Source organism: Eutrigla gurnardus (assembly GCF_963514095.1).
Source record: "Eutrigla gurnardus genome assembly, chromosome: 6".
Taxonomy (NCBI): domain Eukaryota; kingdom Metazoa; phylum Chordata; class Actinopteri; order Perciformes; family Triglidae; genus Eutrigla; species Eutrigla gurnardus.
Window position 1 is genome coordinate 10264328 of NC_139920.1, and position 23158 is coordinate 10287485.

At 42.7% G+C, this 23158-nt stretch overlaps 1 protein-coding gene across 7 annotated transcripts in view; it reads right to left on the bottom strand.

Annotated features, from left to right (window-relative positions):
• ptprfa (protein tyrosine phosphatase receptor type Fa) overlaps positions 1-23158 on the bottom strand; it is a 252391-nt gene that overhangs the window by 60235 nt on the left and 168998 nt on the right. For 4 of the 7 annotated variants that reach the window (XM_084011615.1, XM_084011614.1, XM_084011610.1 and 1 more), the window contains 6 exons: positions 18959-19076; positions 18282-18863; positions 16324-16433; positions 13575-13831; positions 8912-8993; positions 1959-2171 (listed from right to left, as the gene is read on the bottom strand). In XM_084011615.1, the coding sequence (XP_083867741.1) occupies positions 1959-2171; positions 8912-8993; positions 13575-13831; positions 16324-16433; positions 18282-18863; positions 18959-19076 (1362 nt within the window). The remainder of the gene's footprint in view (positions 1-1958; positions 2172-8911; positions 8994-13574; positions 13832-16323; positions 16434-18281; positions 18864-18958; positions 19077-23158) is intronic. The other 3 variants (XM_084011612.1, XM_084011613.1, XM_084011611.1) reach the window with 1 other exon arrangement.

A 23158-nucleotide genomic window follows, 5' to 3' on the forward strand; every position in this document is an offset into this window, starting at 1 on the left:
CGAACTCGGGCCACTTGTGCCCACAAGGCTGTGTGAAAAGCCCATGCACCTCACCCAAGCACCGGCCGGTCCAGCTCCGCGCCGCGCCACAATGACGCACCGCGAAGCCGGACTTCTGCTCCGTCCGTAGACCCGTAAAACACTCGGACGCGTCGCGGGGATTCCCGCAGGTAAATAGACACAAGAACCCAGCCGAACTCTCGGCCCTGATGCCCCCAGACCATGGTGAAAAGCCCGCGGTCCTCACTAACACACAGGCCCGCCCAGGTCCACAAGAGTCCACACAGGCGGACTCTCCGTCGAACGCGAAACGCCAAGACGCGCCGCACGCAAACCAGCCGGGAGACAGACAGCTGAACACGGCCGAACTCGGGCCACTTGTGCCCACAAGGCTGTGTGAAAAGCCCATGCACCTCACCCAAGCACCGGCCGGTCCAGCTCCGCGCCGCGCCACAATGACGCACCGCGAAGCCGGACTTCTGCTCCGTCCGTAGACCCGTAAAACACTCGGACGCGTCGCGGGGATTCCCGCAGGTAAATAGACACAAGAACCCAGCCGAACTCTCGGCCCTGATGCCCCCAGACCATGGTGAAAAGCCCGCGGTCCTCACTAACACACAGGCCCGCCCAGGTCCACAAGAGTCCACACAGGCGGACTCTCCGTCGAACGCGAAACGCCAAGACGCGCCGCACGCAAACCAGCCGGGAAACAGACAGCTGAACACGGCCGAACTCGGGCCACTTGTGCCCCCAAGGCTGTGTGAAAAGCCCGTGCAGCTCACTTAAGCACCGGCCGGTCCAGCTCCGCGCCACGACACAATTACGCACAGCGAAGCCGGACTTCGGCTCCGTCCATAGACCCGTAAACCCTCGGACGCGTTGCGGGGATTCCCGCAGGTTAATAGACGCAAAAACCCAGCCGAACTCTCGGCCCTGATGCCCCCAGACCATGGTGAAAAGCCCGTGGTCCTCACTAAAACACCGGCCCGCCCAGGGCCACAAGAGTCCGCACCGGAGAACCGGGAACTCTGCCGGTAACCCCCCCGATTATAGGCTCAAAACCCCGGCCGAACTCTCGGGCCTGACGGACTCATGGCGAGCTCCAGACGACCCCGGCACCAGGCGGCCCCGTGGACCCATATGAGGACCCGTGCATCCGATGACAGAGCAGCAGTGCTTGGCTTTCGGCTTGTACATGGTGGCGGTTAGGCTGTCGAGTACAAGTGAAGCGAGTAAGAAAAAATGGCGGATCCTTGTTCAGGTAGCCGGCGTAATGTGGGCGGGGATATGCCATGAAAATGCAATGACTATGCAAGAATATGCAAAAGACCGGATTGTGACGTCACAATACGGTCAAAATCCAAACGGCTCGTTTAGAGACTAAATTCCTGACTCTGCCAGTTACTAAATATTGACTTAGTTGTCAAAACTCATGTTTAAGGGGTCGGGAGACACCCCGGATACGCAAATATACAAACTAAAGCAAGGAAAAAGTCAGTTTTGCATAATATGTCCCCTTTAAAAAAAACGCATCGGACTTAATGTGCAAGTTTTCTGTGCGAAACAAATTGGCTCGTTTGACAAGAAAACAGACTCAGTGTAAAAGGACCTTTAGCATTTGTTGAATATTCATGAGGTAGTTAAATGTCGACCAATAATATGACGCCCACTTATCCGACATGGTTTGTTGATATGTCGGACATATCCCAAATGTCACAATCCTTTTTCAACATGTGGAAATTCAATTTTAGATATCTGTAATCATCATTCTTACTAGTGAAAAAGGAATTAAGGATATCTACAATTAAATTAAAGATATCTGTCTGATATCATTTTCGACTGTTCATAATGGAATTTCCACAAGTGAGAACTAAATCACTACTAGTCAGCCCAACTGATTAAATGTTTAAAGGCCACACACACGCTCACATCCTCACAAACACATGGAGATCACTCACGGATTCGTGGTCCGTCAGGTCAGCCAGGACAAAGCAGCGATACTGCTGCTGGCCAGGGAGCGGTTTGTTGGAGTAGCCGTTGTATTTCTTCTCGTCGCCCAGTGTGAAGGTCTCGGGCAGAGTGTCCAGCTTGGCTGCGATGTAGGGCTGCAGGAAATCCTGGCTCTGCCTCTTCTTCCTCTGCAGCCCGCTGTCAGCTTCAGCCTCCAGGAGCTGCCGGAGGGACCAGACAACAGCCCACGTTGGAACGAGTATATCATGACAAAAAAACACAATCACTGATTTCTGTAGGTGATGTTCTTCTCTTCTTTGGGCCCAATTTTTTTTTCTTTTTTAATTTATTTATTTTTTGGTACAAATTCTGTAACTTTTAATTCTGATTCAAATCAAGTCTTATTTCTTCTCACGTTCAGTATTACAGTTCTTCAATCAACAAGGATGATCTACCAGTATATGAGCAGATATCTGTACTACAAACTGTCTTTCAAGTTATGGCAGCCGACATGACTTGGTTAAGCATCAGAACATTTGTTTTTATAGCAAAATATGACCAAGTTAAAGGAATAGTTCAACACTTTGGGAGTTACAATTTTTAATTAAAGTCCATCCTTAGTTAACAGTGAGATTTAAGGGCTTTTCTTTCTGAGCTTCCTGTTAGAAGAGAGTTTCTGGGGTTTTTATTTTTATAACACTACATCCATCCATAGTTTCCTGTTAACAAACGGTGAGAGTTGGCTATTCATTTGAAACAGTGTCATCCTGAACCTCCTGTTAGGATAGTTACCTTCAGGGGCTTTTATTTTTAAAAAGCCTGCTCCTTCTTCTTAAGAAAGTCAGTGTGAAGAACCGACTTCCTTAAGAAGAAGGAGTGAGTGTGTGTGTGTGTGTGGGGGGGGGGGGGGGGGGGGGGGGGGGGGGGTTGCATACAGACATCAGACAGTTGGATAGTTTTATCCATCATTTTTATCAGTTAGGCTTAAAACATTCTCTTAGATCTGGGAACTCTGAACATTGTACAAAGTCAGACAGGTAAGGAACTTGCAGACCCAGGATCAGACAGGTTGTAATCAAACAAACACTTTATCTTAACCACTTTATTTCACTTAATCTCAAGTTTCAAGTCTTCTTCAATACAGCATGATGTTCATTTAGTAAATAATGGTCCATTTAGAGTCACATAGACCATGAAGCAGAGGATGCTTTAGGGCGGGACTACCGTATGATTTACAAGTTGCTACTACGGCGTTGTCTGGTCTGGAAAGATGAACTATACATTTTTCAATATGTATATCTTGATGCTCTTTTCCCATCCTCCTCATCCAACAGCAGAGCAACGGCAAGAGCTCCACGTCTGCTTGAATCCACATTTCATCACCCGGTTGATCACAAACACCTGCGACGCAGATTCATCAGCTGGTTTGCCCGACGCTCTTTGCCAAGGGGCGTTTTTGAAGTGGTTGCACCTGTTGTGACACGTCTCCGTTTGATCGTGTTCTTACAGACTTCCAGTCCAAAGCTGTTGGGATGATAGATCATTTCCAGCATAGCGGTTACCGCACAGCATTTCTCTTTGGGCTCACACAGAGCTCAGGGAATCCCTGTTAGGGACGGGCTTAAACGACTTCCTCACTGGTCTCCTCTTCCACGGAAAATTCTCCCTGGCCAGCAGGGTCACAATCCTTAAATGTTGGACTGTTTCTAGATAATATCAGCTGAGTCCTCCATTGATGGCGTTTCAATAGTCTCCCAATGTGAGAACCAAACTGGTTCATTCTAACTCTATAAAACTGACTAATCAACCAATAAGCTTTTATCCTGCTGTGGCCGCGGTGCACAATGTTCTTCTAAGTACTTTACTCATCCACGTACTGTTGAAAGATACACCATAAATCCCTCATTAACTGCACACACGTAGTTCTAATGCTGAAACGTTTCTTGTGGTCTGGTTCATGACAAACTAAATTAACCTTTAAAAATGTGCATATCTGAACACAAAACTGCAATATGCACACATAACATGGATTATGCTATCGCTAGGCTGTATGCACAGGGCTAATCACGATTTAAGGGGAATAGAAAACATTTCACCCTATTCCTCATTTCACTCCTACAGGTGGTGACTTTATCAGCCGCTGCTCTACAGAGAGCAGAGAGTGTGTTCGCCTTTTCTTTTTGTCCATCTTGATTCTAATGAAGACAAAGTGCTGTTGGAACGTTAGCCTTGCACACAACGTTAGTTTAAACAGTTAAAAGCTGCACATCAATCAGAGAGCCGGGCCTCACCCTCTCTCCTTATGGAAATCACTCTGCAGCTGAATGCTGCTGTTCACACTGAACAAGAAGCAACAAGCGGTGCAGTTGCATACACAGTCAAAGAAACATTCAAATGGATGATGATGCAACCCGAATAAGGCAAATCCGCAAAATGTTCTCCTTCTATCATCGCTGACGTTGCTGAATCAGAAATGGAGGAAACAAATGTTGTCTCCGATGTCTGTGGTCCCCCAGAGCTCTATGGTAGTAACTCATATATGTCCAGACTATGTGGAGAAACCAGTGACTGTCTGTGGTCCAACCAACAACAATGCTGCTGTATTTATATCTAGATGACCTTATTGTAAGTGTTGTTGGAGCAGCTAGAGTGTTAGCATAGCTTAGCTCCTATCAATCTGAACTCAAGCATTTTAAAAGTCGTTTGCAGACCGAACAAAGCGTGACTTCATGCTCTTTACAAATCACCATCATGATGTAGTTGCTGCATGCCTGCTGCCACACTGTTCCCCTGAAAGATGATGATGATGATGTCACTCGCTGTCACTGCTGCTGTTCATCGAACTTTTGAAAAGCTCCAACATCCACGTGTGAGCTACGATTGTCAGCTGAGCCGAGCTCCGTGTTTCCTTTGAGAGACGACATCGGGACCAAATCTAAGGCTGCACATATTTCACATCCACATTATAATATATCCCACATGTGCTGGCTGACTGTAATCACTCAAATCAATGAGCTGTGACCTGGGTGAGCTAGAGAAATCACAGCAATCTCACCCGAGACCTGTCCTGTGTTCATTTAATCTAAATGCTAAATTCACCCGTCAAAGTCCAACCAGACAGTTGCTGCACTGACGCACCTTTATTAAACCAAAGTGTCAATACTTTTCAAAGGGACGCTGCCTTCTTGTGTTTAAAAGCAGTGCTAATAGCCACATGAAGCCATGTTTTCACTGTGTGTTCTTGGAGCAAATATTTATACTTCCGCAATCAGTCATAAAAACAACACTCAGCGTGAAACGTTTTTAAATGTTTGTGCTGTAATATGTAGAGAAAGAGTCGCTGATGAACTATTGAGCCAGTAGGCTTACTGAACGAGAGTCCCAGTGACTGAAACCACTGCTCGCGTTTGATCGCCCCCTACTGGCCAACGAAGACTGATGTGATTCTCCTCAGCCCAATATTCTATGAATGCAGTGAAGTTGTTAATAAAGGCATTCTCATGACCGTATAAGCCACAGAACATTAGGCAGAGCTTTTACAGAACGAGGACTAAAAGGAACAAACTTAACAAATCAATTGGATCAAAATGATTTCATCCACCCATAGGAATGTGATGAGGGCAATATCTGTAGAGAATCATATCTCAGCATATCATGGTGGGTTCAGGGGCATCAATCTTCCTTCAGTCAGTGGTCTCCTTCCTCTTCCTTCTATATCGGGCTAAAAAACAATCAAGACCATGGCAACCAAACCTGGTACAGATGTAAAACCTGATCCGCTGCTTCTCAAACTTATATTTCAGATTTTACAGCCTTCACACCCATACGTGTCTTTGCACTGACTTTATATGTAATGCACATGGAGATAAATGTAATATGTAACAACAAAGGCAATGCCTCCTACCAGGTCACAACACTTGACCAACATTTTAATATGAATATAATTATTCAGGACAGACTGATTAATTGTTAGGAGGGTGACAGAGATCCAGCTACCTAACTAATGTCTTTAGGCCATCACGTGCTTTAGTTTTGATCAGATGTGACATCATGTCTTTATTTTTACCCTAATGCAACAGGAGAGGGAAGAAATGACAGACCATTCTCATCAATGCTTTTGTTCCAATTGTCTTCGTCTCCAGAAACAGGATAACTCACACCGACAACTCTTACACAAACACGATCCTGTGCAGTTGCTCATTAGAGGCTGTTTATGCAAATGAAACCAGCCTGTTCACCTGCAGGTTATGAATCACAATGGAAAGTGAAACATGAACCACATGGCTCATGGATTTTTACTGACAGCAGGTAACAACACAATATGCGATTGCAGGAAACGTGAAAAGAGGAATTCTTCAGAGCTGCTGCCAATAAAAACGGAAATTGATGATTTTTGTTGACACCGTGCTTTCCTCATTGGTTGTTTTACATTTCGGTAGCAGGAATGACTCAGCACTTAAGCCTAGAATTTGACATTTTTCCCATCAACATCCTTTTTCCCCCCCCTTTCTTCATTTTTTTGCAACCAGTGTAGGAAGTGACCATATTTGGACTGTGGATCTGGTGAACACATGCAGCAGAGCAGCAACATTACTGGATCCGGTGTTAAATCATCTTAGTAAATAACTGCATTGGTAACGAGGCTGTGGTAACGACCTGCCAATCACAAGGTAGCCCCGCCCTAAATCATACCCTGCATTATTGTCTTTTTGTCTGTAAATGGACCATAATTGACTAAATGAACATCATGCATACTGACTGATTCAAAAATCTTCCAGACGTTTGTCTTGTGAGATACGATTTAATTGTCCAAATTAGTTTGAGCAAAACAGACAATTAAAATAACTGGTTGATGGATAAACCAGACGTGACGTACTTGATGATTTGATAGTGACACAGAACTAAACCATCACAGACTTTGTGGGAACCAGCCTCAAAGTCTGTGAGTGTGGACGTTGTGATGTTGAGGTGAGACCGCCGTAATGCCAACTGAGACCGGGAGCTTGTGTAAACAGGCTAATGGTTGTTTTTCACTGGTCAGCCAGTGGATAAACTTTGCCCGACTCTTTCTGAGTCTCTATAAGGACAGCCACTCACCACAGACAACAATGTTTTTGTTATTTAGCTCAACATTAATCTTTTACGGAAGCTGAAAGGGAACAACAAACACCGCCCACTGGGAATAACACATTCATACTTTATTGATTGGATAATGATAAATGCCGGATATAATCTACAAAAACAAAATGTGCAGTTAACAAAAAAAGGCTTGACACAGAGCAGATGGGATGTCTGGGAACAAAGCAAATAAACTGCTTCAAAACATGGATGTCGATAAAATGCAACTTTTACCCCCACATTAGGCTGTTTAGAGAGGAGATGAATTCAACACTTAGATGAGGCCTCAATGATGTGATGACATGTCCTGCTCTCTTTTACTCCACTATTCATTATTTCCTGTCTGTGATTGTCTACTCCGCCCCCGATTGGTTTCAACTCTGCCCCCCGTCTATTTAAAAGTCATAGGGGAGGCCGTGGAGGACTATATATAGAGCTCATCAGCAAACACTTTTAACACTACATATTCGTCATTTTATCTGCGCCTATAATGACGTAACTACTGTCGCACATTAAAGCATTACAGATCAATCCATAATAAACAGACATCATTTGATGTCATAAATACATGTTGAAACATTTTGATGAGTTGCTTCTCATCAAAATGCTGTGAGTCACTTTAAGTTACCCTGGTTAACCCGTTTCTAAGGCTTTTATTGTGAAACGTAAGAAGAAAGGAAACGGTGTTTGTGGAGGCAATAATCAGATTTTCCCAAATTAATGAATCAATTCAAAGCACTTCCTACCATCTGTGTTATGATGCTCTACTCACATTAAATACACTACTCACAAAAAGTTAGGGATTTTTGGCTTTCGGGTGAAATGTATGGAAAATGTAAAGAGTTCCCGCTACAGTGGTATTATATCATAAACGCAGGGCATTTAAGTAAGAAGCATGCAATGGTGATTTCCTCATCTCAAACTAATTATTGAAACAAAAGCCAGCAGCAGTGGTGGGTTTACCACAACAAAACAAGTCAATGTCTCAATAACTTGTCATGTGACCAAAGGACGTCCACGTCTCTGCTTTCTGGGACTCTTCCAGTCTCTCTTGTGTCTCCGTAGCAACCTGCTGATGACACTCTGTGACTCTAAGCTCAGTGGCTGATTCCCTCTGACAACATCCTGATTGAAGCCTCCCAATGGCGAGGTGCTGTTGATCACTTGTTAGGTGTCGTCTTGGTCTCATGATGTCAACATGTGAACAGCATGATGAAGACGATGTTTAAATACCAACTCTTATTGAACCAGGACATTGATTGGTCGATTCAAGGATCAAACAGCTGTTGTGCATTTTGCTGCTCAGCTCTGTGTTAGACAACAGGAAGTTGTAAAAAAAGTAGAAACATTGAACAGTTGGACATGTGCATTCAAAAGTTTAGAGAAGGTCAAATTAAGTTCACCTGTAAATGTTATAGTGCATTTTAGGTTCATCCTGAAATTTCACCTTAAAACCAAATATCCCTAACTTTCTGTGAGTAGCGTATATTACTTTCAGGAATTTGTCTCAATCCCTCTGCTCTCTCGACTCTCATTCTCAGTCATTTTCCATCAGCGTAATGCATGATGGTATATAATACTTTTCCTGACTTCCTTTTTTCTTACTTGCTGGTTTTGTCTGCCTCATTACCCGACCGGTCTCCTGTGTACCGAGCCCGTTTTAGCAAGTAAAGACCATTTAACTGCACCTATAGTCCTGTGTGTCTGTGAGCCCTGCTCATGAGTTCTGCCTTTTCCTTCTGAGGGTTTCCAGTCGTAACAAACACACACAACGGGCCTCATGAAGAAAAGGAATGGGGAGTTGTCCCCTTTACATGCCCAATACAAGCACATGTCCACTCACCTCATGTATGTCCATGTCTTCAGGGTTCTCCCATTTTCTCAGAGAATCCGGGGTGATGGGGACGACCACGATGTAGAACCACCTGTATGAAACACATGCTGTTTTATTCCACTCGTCTGTTGCTAATGTTCTGACGGAGAGTCTCAAAGGACTTTTCTTTAGATCTGAATTCATGCCTGCTCGCCTCCTAAACACCGGTGCGATCCGTTTGCCCTGAGAATAAGGAGAAGGTCTGGGTCAGGCATTCATGTGTAAACAGTATTCCTTTTTTTCTCTCCTTCAGCCCCACTTCTCTTTTTACAGCGTACTTGTGGGCGATTTCTGTAGAGAAACAAACACTCGAAACATAATTAAGTCCAAGTAATTTGCAGTGGCTGTCTCCTTGATCGAGCTTGGTAATAATAAAAAAGTAATCATCTACTGAATTGCAGTCTTTGCATTTGGGATTCTCTGTGCTGATCAACTGTGGTTTTAAAGCTCTGCACTTAAATAAATTGCTTTCTAGTGTCAGGAGAGAGCTCAGAAGCGGCACTGGGGTTATTGTTAGCGTGGCTGTGTGGTTATTATCATGGCATTGTTGTGTTGTGGGACTAAATATTTCGTTTACTTTTGAAACTTTGACCTAAAAGAACGCTCTGCTGCAGCAGATAATTGGCTGGTTAGGAACTGGCTAGTCCAGAAGAAGAAGTAAATAAACCAGGCCTGTAACAGCCGCAGACAAGCTTGTGTCTGAGCTATTGATTTAACACAAGAAAACATTGTCTGTCTACATCTTGGTGTGTCCCCACTCGACTTAGAATCACTGTGCTGCTGTGTGCTGAGGCTTTCTAAAGCCTTCAAACTGCTCATACTCCGAGGGGCGAACTCACAAAAGGATTGTGTGGCTTTAACAGCTACTAAACCGGCACAGATGAGGGAGAAAGACAGCGTGATTCTCAAAGCAGCACAAAGGAGGAGATGCACCTGTCACTGTGCTGCCAAGCAATATGTGTTGCTTTGCCACATATGGACATATTTAAATGAGCTAACATGAAGACGTTTGGACACATTTATATGTGAATCTAGAAGCAACGCCATGGTAGCGATCTGTCAATCACAAGGTAGCCCCGCCCTAAAGAATCCCCTGTTTTCTGGTCTATTTGACTCTAAATGGACCATAATTTACTAAATGGACATCATGCTGGATTGAAGAAGACATGAAACTAGAGATTGAGACCATAAACTAATGTTTACAATGTTTACTGAGGTAAAAGATCTAGTGAGAAATAGGGTCATTTTCATAGACTTCCATGCAATCAGACTTCTTTTTGCAACCTGAGGAGTCGCCCCCTGATGGCCAGCAGATGGTAACTGAAGAACATTTACAAGATGTCCACTAAAAAAAAAAACCCTGGATCCTACTGTTTTGGCAAATTGCAGGTCTATCTCTAAACTGTCTTTCTTTGCAGATGACAGTCACATTGATGACATTCACATTGATGACAGTCACATTGATGCAGATCACAGAATCAGTGCTTTTAAGAGTTTTTAATCATATTTTCGCTACTAACTCTGGTCACTGTGTTGTCCTTGTACTTTTAGATTTGACTGCAGCATTTGCTACAGTGGACCATGAAATCCTGATTGCTTGTTTGATCAGTGGGTGGGCATCAGTGGCACAGCACTTGAATGGTTCATGTCCTGACTGTCACATCAGACTTTCTGTGTCAGCCTTGCTGACTCTGTGTCCTCCACTGCTCCTCTCTCATGTGGGGTCCCTCAGGGCTCTGTGCTTGCCCCTGATTTTCTCTCTATTTACTCCCACTGGGTTCCATTCTCAAGAAACATGGCATTTTTTTCCCCACTGTTACACAGATGACAGTCAGATCTATGTCCCCCTAGACTCCTACTCTGTTCAGCCACTGCTAAAGTGTTTCCATGACCTTAAGGCTCTCTTTACATTTCCTGAATTTGAATGAAAAAAAAGACAGAAGTCATGGTCTTTGGTGGCACTTTTGTGACCCACCTAGTTGATCTGGGTTCTTTGGCACAATACCACAAGCCAATTGGGAACAATCAGTGGGTAAAAGTGGACGCAGACCTTAAATTTGACAGATTAAAGCTGTGGTAAAGTCAAGCTTTTTCCAGTTGAGGCAGCAAAAATTAAACCAGTCCTTCAGAGACAGCACTTTGAGACAGTAATCCAGGCCTTTGTGACCACTCGGCTGGATTACTTTAATGAACTTTATATGGGGGTTAGTGGGTCCTCCTTTGCTCGTCTTCAACTGGTACAGAATGCTGCTGCACGTCTTTTAACTGACACAAGCAAGTACGAGCACATTTCCCCTATTTTAGCTTCACTCCACTGGCTGCCCGTCCATTCAAGGATTCATTTTAAATTAAACTTTTTTTGCTTTTAAAGCCTTGAATGGCCTTGCCCCGCCTCTCTGTGCTGCTGGACCCCTACACTGCTCCTGACACTGACAGTGCCTAAAGTGCCTAGACAGGCCTCCTCATTGTCTCATTTTACTTTTCATTGTATTTTATTACTTTTTATCTTTCTATTGCGTACTTCATCTTTTTATTGTGTTTCTATTGTGTTATCTATTTTTTGTGTTTTATCTTGTTGTGCAGTACTTTGGAAACCTTGTGTTTGTTAAAATCTTGCTATATAAATAATGTGGATTGGATTGAAACTTAATTATTTTGGGATGCAGTGATAGTTGTGTCATGAAATACAAATAAGAAAGCTCCCCTATATGTGAAAATACATGAGAAACAAAACAGCATTTAAATAATCAATCAATCAAGTTTTCCTGCTGTGCCTCAGCGTCTCTTTACGACTTTCTGAAAGTATTAAATGAGCAAAAACGGCCTCAAACTTCTATGAATAAGAGATGATTGTGTGATTATTATTTTACTCTTTAATGATTTATTAATTCACACACACACACATGCATGTGAGCTAAATGGTTAATGCCATCAGATGCAAAACTAAATGGACGCGTTGATGCTGTTTTCATCAGCACAATATCTTTAGTGAATCGAATCATGAGACAAAGGTCACTTCTCATTGTCTCATATAAATGTATGTCTCTGTGCTGAGGTTATTAATTACTAGCAGCGACCAGCAATTTTTATATATATATATATATATATATACACATATATATATTAACCCCATATTTTTTTTTTCTTTCATGACACAACTGTCCCTGAATCCCAAAATAAATGAGTTTGAGTGGACATCCCCTTATAAATGTGCTGTAGCACCAACTCTCTGAACACACTAATCATTCCACTGTTACTTTGTGTGGCGACTCGCGCTGATCTTTGAGAATTGTTCCATTTTTGCAACGAGGGTCATTTGCATAGAAAAGGGCAGATTTTATGCTAAATGTCTGCATATTACCTTATTTAAATACATGCAAATTCCACAGGAGCACAGTGACACTCTTTTCTTGTCAGCACAGTTGCAGGTGCTTTGAGGACCAAATGGTTTCTTTTTGTCTCATTTGTGCAGGTTTAGCGGCCACAGAAGCACTCAGAAGAGTTTCTGTGTGAGCAACCGAAGTAGCATTTTGCCCCAGACATCCAAAATGCAATGCTCAGGTCAATGACCCCTCAAGGTCTCCACGGGTCGGATATAAATTGCCTCCATGTCTCAAATAAAACCTTGGGGTATGTAGATTATGTGCTGAAACGTGCATACTTAAGTCATAAAATGCACAGTTGGTTTTGCCTACAGTATCTGGCCCACTATCAGCCCCGTCTCTGCGACACCAAGTAGATCGGACCGAGCCACGAGGGCCGGACCCAACGTCACGTTATGAACAGTTAAATCTTCTATTGAGGTTTTGAAGTGACGCCTCCAGTGTCTGTTAATGCAGCTGTGAGCCTCTTTGGGTTTGTGACGCAGTGAAAATCTCGTTTTAGAAAAGTTTTACACCAATAAATGTGGATGAAGCAGGATATTTGTTAGATGAAAACATGTCGTCAATCTAAAATCTTTTTTCAAGTGTTGTGTTTTGGACTGAGACAATGGGACACTACTGTATGTGTGTGTGATTTCTTAATTAATATACAGAACAAGCTTATAGATGATGTATTTAGAGCATGGAGAGAAAGGGTGACAAGAAAAGATGTCACTAATAAAATGAGCTGTCACAGTTATGTCTATGGAAACGGGCGATATTTCTCATATTGGTGGCATTTCCTACATACTTTATCGCGGAGTAACACGACGTGTCTAGTTGTTTTTTACCTTTGACTTCATGAAATCCAAAGTATTCCCAGACATCAGCTTTTAGAAAATCTGGTTATATTTCTTTTCTCGACTGCAGCTGCTGATGTAATTTTACGTTGCAGTCTGTTGTATTATTAATCGATTATAGACTAATCGTACAAAAAAGTATCGCAAAGTTTCATAGATCGATTATTTCTCCCACCTCTAGCTAAAGCTCTCTCTCTACCATCATTGGTTGGACGTCCATGTAAAAGGTGGTGAATTCTCCCTTTCAGAATTCAGTAGTCTTTAACTTTAACACTTTAATTACAGGTAGCTTTGCTTGCAAACAGAGCTAGCCTCTGATATCAAACTGATATCAATCTGATAACCATGTCTGAAATCATGAATCATCCGTTTTTAGTGTGGTTTCCCTTCAGACAAACAAACAGCACAGACCTGATGGGGGCTTCAGCAGGAACCTTGGACAGGCTGAGGGTCACTTTCCCACCCTCCTCCACATCGTGTTGGTATCGAGCTGGTTTCATCTTCAGCAGGTCTGGAGCTGTTCGAATGGAAACCTGCTGCTGGAGGCCGCCGGCGCTGTTCCCCCGGCTCATCAGCACGAAGGAATAATCCGTATCTGGCTGAAGCTGTGTGATCAGCTTCCTCTTCAGATTGCCTTTCACCTCCACACTCTGCTGGTTGTACAGGATCTGAAGCATGGATGATCTTTCTTAATAACAGTGAATGACCACAGCATGTTTACTATACTAGTTGTCTATGGAAATTAGTTTCAAGTGGAGCTGAAATGTCAAATCCAGAGCATCTTTCTTCCGTATGGTACTGTTGAAACAGGCTGGTTGGATAGGAGATTATCTTAGATTAGCTCACAACATTCTCTAGCTCTTATTGATTGATTGATGGTTGATACTAGCTGATGTAAGCATCTGTCATATTTTGTTTTCCAGGAAGAAAAAATATTGGATTTTGATATCAAAATATGAAGAAATTGATGATTTTGTCAATCTTTTGGGAAATATACTCCTTAAAGAGAAGAACAATGTGACCGGGAATCTGATCATTTCAGCTCAACTTCAAGAAAGATCAATTGTTTCCTTTTGTTTGCCTTGGAAACCTTTACTATAAACGTTCAATATCATTAGCATAAAGTGATACATTAATGGTGTTTCCCTTCGTCTCTTTGACTCATTTCACTGTAATTTTAAAGGAATAGTTCAACATCGTGAGGGTACATGTTTAGGTCTCTGCACAGGCATGATGCTGCCAAACCTGGCAACCTCACTGTAAGGCCCAATCCATGACATCATTCTATATGGTTCCATCCCTATTGCCATCTATAGGCTAAAGTGCATTGTTTAAAACTTAAATAAAAAAGAAAAATGTGACTTTGCATTTGATAATTAGCTGTGAAACTATCATGTCTTTCATTAGTATTTATTTGTCTAATATGGGATGTCGTTATGAATATCTCCAGTTGTGTTTTCTGCTTTTGTTTCTGTGAAGAACCACATCTCACTGGTTGGTGTTTCAAGGTGCTATATAAATAAAGTGGGACATACTTGCTTACTATTATTAAGTTGCTGACCCTTGCTCCTAAACTTTTGTTTGCTGCACTTCAGCTTATCATCAGTGACAAGTCCGACAGGCCCATTAACAAACAGCCAGTCATAAAGTTCAGTTACAGGCACTTTAAAATGATGCAAATTGATTTTCTTGATGATTTATGGAGCAGCTGCTCTGTTATGTTATGTTATGTGAGTACAAAAGACAATCTCTCAAATATCTCATAAAAGTGTACAACATGTTTCTATTATGACACTAATTACACTGTATAGTGTTAATAATACAACTTCTTGTCTCCATATAAAGCACTCTTAGAAATAAGGGATCCAAATGAATAAACGGCTCTTCAAAGGTTCTTTCTGACACTAAAGGCTTTTACACACCAGCGGCGTGACAAATAAACGACATGGAAAACTTTGTGTGATGTGTATTTGCGACAGTTGCAACACTTTTTCAATAAAGATTTTAATAGATTTGCAAAGGCATCTACCAACTCCCATTATCCCATGAGCAGCGCCTGACAGGCAGAGGATGAACTATCAGGATCTTATTGACCCCGGGCAGCATCTGACAGTCTGTCTGAGTACTCTGCTTTTTGTATAAAAGTATTCATGAGAAAAACATCAATTCACAAAAAGATATTGATGTGCAAATGAAAAAAAAATAGTGCCCCTGGTGTGTAAAGGCCATAAATGTTCTTTTAAGAACCCTTTTCATCCCATGGGCCCTTTCTGGTCTTGTTAGGGCATTCAAAGTAGCCCCAATTCTTTAGGGTTCTAGATGAAACCCTTGGACTATGAAAGGGTTCTCAGGAGGACCCTGGGTGGGTTCTTGTTACCCTCTTAAGGTGTGTTCACACCAAACGAGCCATTAACACTCAAAATAACGTCATCTAGACATAAATACAGCAGAGACATTGTTGTTTGGACCACAGACCTTCTCTGGTTTCTGCACATAGTCTGGTCTGGTCTCTGGATTAATATGAGCTACTATCGTAGACCTCTGGGGTACCACAGACGTATTCCTCCATTTCTGATTAATCAACGTTAGGATGACAGGAGGAGCATTTCAATGCTGATAAGTTTTCATGACCCAGTGTCACACACATTTCTTGCTCAAGTTGAAATAGTTAAACTAAAATTTCCTGTATTCCCCTCATTTGCGTCATTCATGACACCCGACGTCTTTTGTGCCTTTTGGTCTTTGATGCATTTTCATGTCTTTTTGTGTCTTTGCATTGACTTTGTATAAACTACAAAAGCTTTGTCTATAAAAGGTTCTACCAGAAACCAAAATATGGTTCTCCTATAGGACAAGCAGAGTGGGCAGAGAGGAATACGTCTAACAGTCACATGTGGATGTGTTCTTTTATTCAAGGGCCTTTTTTAAGAATATTTAGGTATTGATCTATAGTGGTCCATGTTATTGTCTAAGAAGATTGATATGGAACCCAAAGGGAAATAAACCCCAGTATGGGTTCTTATCTTTCTACTGCAGAGCCATATTTAATGATTTTCACAAACATTCACTACGTGGGTCTAGATTATCAGTAGGTGTTTTTTTTCCTTTTAGATGTGGAAGTGTGTGTGATGTCTGCAGCTGCTGTGTTCTGTTATCTTACCTTGAGAGGCCCTTGAGATTTGTAGGTGTCTGGAACTTCCCAGGTCAGCAGGACGGAGGTTTTCATCACGGCCGTCACACCAAAGTTCTTGGTGAACACTGAGGGAAGGTCTAGATGATTATTAGGTGGTTAATTTAATTGACTACATGACTGAGATGAAAAGGTGAAGAGTTGGTGCACAAAGCAAAAATACAAAAGGCATGAGAGAACATTCTGTACACGGCACAAGAATATTCATCAGGCACAGCATCATCTGAATGTCCTAATTTTATTAGTGTCTGTGATACTTTGGTGACCAATATCAATGACTTTAAGCTGCACTTTTATATCAATAATGGGGTTTTGGGTCAAATTATTTGTTATGTGGAAAAAGGTCCCACAGATAATTACCGACACCTAATTACCACCCAAATGGTGGCTGATGAAGAGCCAGACTGTATATAAATAAACAGGTCATTAGCGTCGTTCATGTCATTAGGTATGTGAGATGTTGTCACATTGACACGTCGTCCCGAGGAACACAGCAGGAAGGTTTGGCTGCGTGAGTTTCACCTCCAGTTTGTGATAGAAACGGAGGGCTGGTTCTGGTTTTACAGGATGAACCAGACAGCAGCAGCAACTTCATGAATTATTGAAATGCCTCATCAGCTACAGGATCAGTCAGGGTCTCACAGCGCTGTCTCCTACAGAACTCCAGTCATTACAACTAAACTGCAGTCTCAATTCCGTTTTGATAGAACCCTTTTTTTTGTATCGCAGATTAAACACGTGATTAACGATGTAAATTGAAATAAAACAAAAACATCAGTTACGGATATGGCATAAGATGCCAGAAGGTAATGCAAAAATAAGTTGTTGACGCACCGAGGCATCCGAAACTAACTTGAGAGGCATCGATCTGTGATACTAAGTGACATTGAAAGAGAGAGAGAGAGAGAGAGAGACCCATCCACCCTGACCTCCTCACTACACCACCATATGTAGACTTTTATTATGAACGTCTGAAAACGTATTCTGGAAACTTTATTTACAATGGCGTTTTGTTGTATGGGAGAATCATTTCTAGGAGACAGAGCTGTTAAAAATGTAATGTTTTTCTAAACCGCAGACAGGAAAGCGGTTTCTCATAGATACAGATAAATAACTCAAATCCGTCAAGACATCAGGATTATTTCTCTTCATTATTTCCAAACTGTGCCTCCTCTAGACAGGGGACGCTTTCCGTCATGTCAGGAGGATGATAGCAGCGAGTCCTGAGCTTTTTCCACTTGCAGTCGTATTGATAAATATTTGCAGTTGTGGCCTGTGCGTGTTTATCTGCATAATAAGAAAACTCCATCTATTTATCTGTATAATAAGAAAACTCCATCTATTTATCTGTGTAATAAGAAAACACCATGTTCAGTGGACTTTACAGATATAAATGAGTCTTTTCAAGTGGAGTTTAATTACATTACTATTAGCTGAGCCAATATTGCACCACTAATTTACATTCTCTCTGTCTCTGGCTGATCAAAAAGCATGGGACACGTGAAAATTAGGTGTGGAAGTAGAAAAAAAACAATGGGATTAGCCCTAAGACTTCAGGAAGCTGTTTCTGGGTGTTGGAGAAGAAATAGTAAGAAGAAATAGTTCCAGCACCAAAATGGCCTGAGGGGTCGATCACACCGAGACACGTCGCTACGTGCGCTCCTCTCTTTCAACACATTCAGTGTTTCTCTCACGTTTTTGAAGACACACTTAAAAGTTGAACTCATTCAACTTTGTGTCACTGTGGTAGAAACAGACCATAAAAGGTTGGTATTGGATTTTGTAAAGGATGAACTATAGTTTTTTTCTTTTTATGTTTGTTTTCCTCCTCCTCCTCCAACAGCAACATTAAGAGCTTCACGTCTGCTTGAATCCACATTTGATCACCTGGTTGATGCTCCCATAAGAAGCGGCACTGAGGTTCTCACCTGGCATGGAGGTGGACATGGTGCGACTCTGAATGCTGGGGCTGATGGGTCCGCCCCCCTTGCTGGTGAACGCCTGGACTCTGATGTCGTAGGTCGTGTCCGGCTGCAGGCCTTGGACCGTCATCTTTGTTTCCGTGGTACTGTTGGTGTTGTTGTGATGGCTGTTGATATCTCGATACACCACCACGTACTTGACAATCTTCCCGTTCCTCTCGGCCAGAGGAGGGGGCTCCCAGGCCAGGTTGGTGGAGGTGGCGGTCAGGCCGACCACGCTCAGGTTCTGGGGGTAGCTGCTGGGAACGTCCTCGGGGGTGCTGATCTCCTTCACGTATTCCTCCCCGTTGCCTGCTCGGTTTTTGCCGCACAGCTTGAAGATGTAAGTCGCCCCCTTGTGGAGGCCAGTGACAGTGAAGTGATCGTCCGCCTTTTTGAAGTCTTTGACGGTGAAAGCTTCCTCCTCTGCTCTCTTGTACTGCAGTTGGTATCCCACATGCTCTCCCACCATCTCCTTAGGAGGCTGCCACTGGATCAGGGCAGTGTTCCCGATGGTGGTGCTGATCATCATAGTGGGCTTTCCAGGCACTGGAAGACATCCCCATAAGGCGATTACTCTTGGAATCCCCACATTTCATTCTTGGAACATTTCAAAAGCATTTATTTAAAAATGTTGGACACACCTGCTCCTGTGGTGGTGACCGCCTTGGCCTTGCTGCGAGCACCATCGCCCTTGGTGGTGTAGGCAGCCACCGTCACAGAGTATGTTGTCTCTGGGAGCAGACCTGTTATGATGGCCTCCTGTTCAGTAAAGGAGGAGGAGGAGGAGAAGAAGAAGAAGAGGAACAAGTCAAGTGAGGGTAAATATAAATCTGGAGTGCATTTAAATGAAATCCTCGATGAAGTTTGTGGTTCCTGGTCCTTGACAGTGCTGTTAAATGGAGTGTAAGCTGTAGCAGGAAGTGGGGCCTGTCACCCTTTGTTTTCATTTATCTTCCAACAAACAAGTTGGATTCCCTGGAGGTGAGTTTACAACAGTTTGTCTGTAAATATTGACCGTCACCTTATTCCTTTCAGATCGTCTCATCAAATAACTGCAGCAGGAAAGCATGTACTAGCACCTTTATGGCAATGATGACTAATACGCATTGTCCTTATAAACACATGACTCAAAATATATGACATTTTGTCAGCTGATTCATCTGGAACAGATTATAGTACGCATTAAGCACGTCGCAATGTACAGTGTTCATTGGACTGCCCCCAGATCTGTTTGGTCGAAAATGCCTTCAGTCTCAGCTGAACTAGATCCCAGGCCAAGCTTTGTGATAAAATTGTACAAGTCTATAATAATTCCCATATAACACACACAGACATGCACCGTATGGAGGCGTACTCCTTAAACACAGAGGATAAAACAGCATTAACAAGAGACATCACACACATCCAACCTGATACATCTCCTCAAGAAAACCTCTGCCCACATCACAGAGAGCAGGTTCATACACGCTCCTCCACCGCTCAAATACGCCACGTTAACACGGCAACACACGGCCTGTCAGCGGCTGGGAGTTCATTAAAAGGCTTGGAAAAGGTCCTCCCCTCTCAGCTAGCCTTCTAGTGCTGCTCCTAAGGGACAAGTGGGGAAGAGATACAGAGATGAAGCAGTTTGTGATGACAGAAAAATGGCAGCGGGATGGTGGCGGAGGCGTAGGTGTGTGTGTGTGTGTGTGTGGGGGGGGGGGGGGGGGGTGATAGTTCCAGTAGAGAACACCCAGCAGGTTCCATTTCACTGCATCAGACCGGCGCCTCCGCCTTTCGCCTCAGGCTCGCCGTGTCATCCACAGGGATGACAGTGCAAATTAGCAGGGCCCTGCCAAAGCAGCCAGGGGTCCCAGCAACAACCAAAGCTCTAATTATTATTTCATGCCTCACAATTTTATATCTATCACAGGATGTTTAAAAGGTTCATCTGCTCATTTAAAAGCAGACGTGCAGGATTGGGCTGGGGCCTGAAGAGTTGAGACGGATCCCTCCCTCCTTCCTGTCTTCTCTGCGGGGTAAGAAGGTGAAAGATAAGAGAAATGTGACTCATGCGAAACTACTGAGGTCCTCTAAACCCTCATTATTTTAATCTTGTGGTGTTCCTGTTCACTTTCTCGTAAAAGAGATGAAAAAAAAAAATCAAAATGGTGTTTCATTTGTCTTTTCTGTACAGCGAGCCGAAGTCTGCGGGGATGAATACCCAAAGACGATGAAACATCGTACATGGAGGGGACTGCCTGGTTTAACAGAGGCAGTGAGGCGGTGTGTCAAATATCAAGTGTATGGTCACACACGGGATGTCAAATTTAGGGGCTCATTTAATGTGCATGTTTTTAATCACAGCCAGGGAACCAAGGCAAAGTCTCATGTGGTCTGGCCTGGGTTTCACACTATTCATTCCCTTTTCCCACCAAAATATGCACATTTTTGCAGGATTTTTAAACATGGGAAAAAATGTTTCCTATTGTTTCCCTTCTCTCCCTTTATTACTAAATGGTGAAAATGGTTTATATATATATAAAAGGTGAGTTTCCATCACTGCCAGTCGGAGCTGATTCACACCTTCAACTGCTTTCATTTGTACCAAGAATGAATCCACTGTAGATTCTCATACTGAAGACAGAAGCCAGATGTTAGTGGGTATTTGTCCATTCTGAAAGTGGCTTTAGAGAGAAGCCATTTTTCTTGCTCCCTTTCAGTGGTATCTAGCCATGACGATAGCACTGAATTTATTATCCCAGGTTTTTTAATATCTGTCTCTGATCTGTCTCCATTTCGATGCATTCATCTATCCATTTTTCATTATGCACTTACAGTATGCTGTGCAAGGTTGATATATGCTGGTTGGGTGGGGGTCTGGAGCCTGGCCCACTTCACATGGGGTAAGAAAACAGCAGCAGCAAAAAACCATTAATGTATTTTTAAAATCAATATGTTTTAATTGTTTTAAAAGTTTGAAGCTGACGCAATAAATACATGAATGCATCACTGTCGTGGATTTTGCAGGCTTTTTTGGGGATTGTTGCAAATTAGAATGAGAAGCAAAAAACTCTAAAGAAGAAATTACATTTTTAGGTTTGCTGCTTCTACATTTTTCTATGAAACGTATTGCAAAAATAAGAAAATGTACACATTTCATAGTTTTTCTTGCAAGCTGCATCCTCCAATCCACCGAGCAGAGCCGTAGCCAATAAAGGCTGGTTAAGAACTGTAGGATTTGTTATTTCTGCTTCTCTTTTCAAGGTTCCTGTCTATGTTGCTTTAACCTTTAACCTCTCCAGGTGTGCTGGTAGCTCATGTCTCCATTTTCACCTCACAGTTTTCTGAGAAAACACTGCAACATGCCTTGTGTCTTTTCATCGAGCTTTCATGTCTCCTCCTTGTCGGTCCACCATCCCTCCTATATATACTTTTAGGTCAACCTAGCATACTGTATTGAAGAAGACTTGAAACTAGAAATTGAGAAATGTTTACTTGTTTACTAGAAATGAAAGTCATGTTTACAATGTTTACTGATATAATAAATCAAGTATGAAGTAGACTTCCATGAAGTCAGACTTATTTTTGCAACCAGAGGAGTCGCCCCCTGTTGGCCAGTAGAGAGAATGGAAGTTTAAGGCTCAGAAAGAGCTGTAGTTTTGTTAGACTTTCTCGTTGTCGGTCATGTTGATGGACAAGGTTGAAAGAATTCAGATTCTTCCATCATTTAAAAAAAGAAATAATGGTGAAAGACAGACGGTATTCGGTTAACTCGACCTCTGGTCCAAAGATGTTAAAACCAAGACAGACACGACATACAATAAACAATCTTTGAAACCTAAATTAAAGCAAGTCAAACGAACAAACCCCCCAGACTCAATAACAACATGCAAAAATACACCAAAAACAAACTGTAGAATGATGACTCAAGTAATCCTTCACCTTGCTGCACCAGATAAACACTGCCCTCTAGGTCTGAGGTGGCCTCGGAGTTGCAAAACAGATCAGCGTTGCAGGAAAGGAATAAAGATACTTTACTTTTCATGCTCAGAACAGTGGATGTAAACACGTTTGTACTGCAGGTCTCTGTGGGGTTTTACTGCAGAACAAACACACAGGAGCTGGTCTCACGTCCAATCAATAAGCAGTATCAGCTTTTATCGGAGGGAAAGTACAAAAATACAAACCACTGTGTTACACAAACTAAACCTTTGATAAAGTAATGACATCACATGAAGAGAGGAGGCAGCGAGAGACACTGAACTGGAGGCTCAACAATTCTTTGACAATTACTGTTAGTGTCACGATGGAGACGTTGCTTAAATATGAAACCACGATACCACGGCTAAACCGTCAGGAAAAGTCATTCAAAAAGCCGCGTTTTTATTTTCCTTGTTTTTTTTAATGCAGTTGACCATTTTTAAGGCCAGAGCATCAGGATTCTTTTCTACTATTATAAATACATCTGAACACACACTGTGTACACGTGTGTGTTCTGTAATACCACATGAGGAATACAAATATTCATCCCTGGACTCAGACAAACAGTAACAAGACTTTCAGAATCAAATCCAGCTGCTGGTGGCTGTCAGGACCCCCAGAAAACACACACACACACACACACACACACACACTGGAATCAGTTGTCAGGTTGTCATCCTGGTGTTCAGCAGTGAACAGCAGACCCATCCATCCATCCATCCATCCATCCATTGTCTACCGCTTATCCTGTATTCAGGGTGGCGGGGGGGCTGGAGCCGATCCCAGCTATTATTGGGTGAAGGCAGGGTTCACCCTGGACAGGACGCCAGTCCATCGCAGGGCTGACATGTAGAGACAAACAACCATTCACACTCACA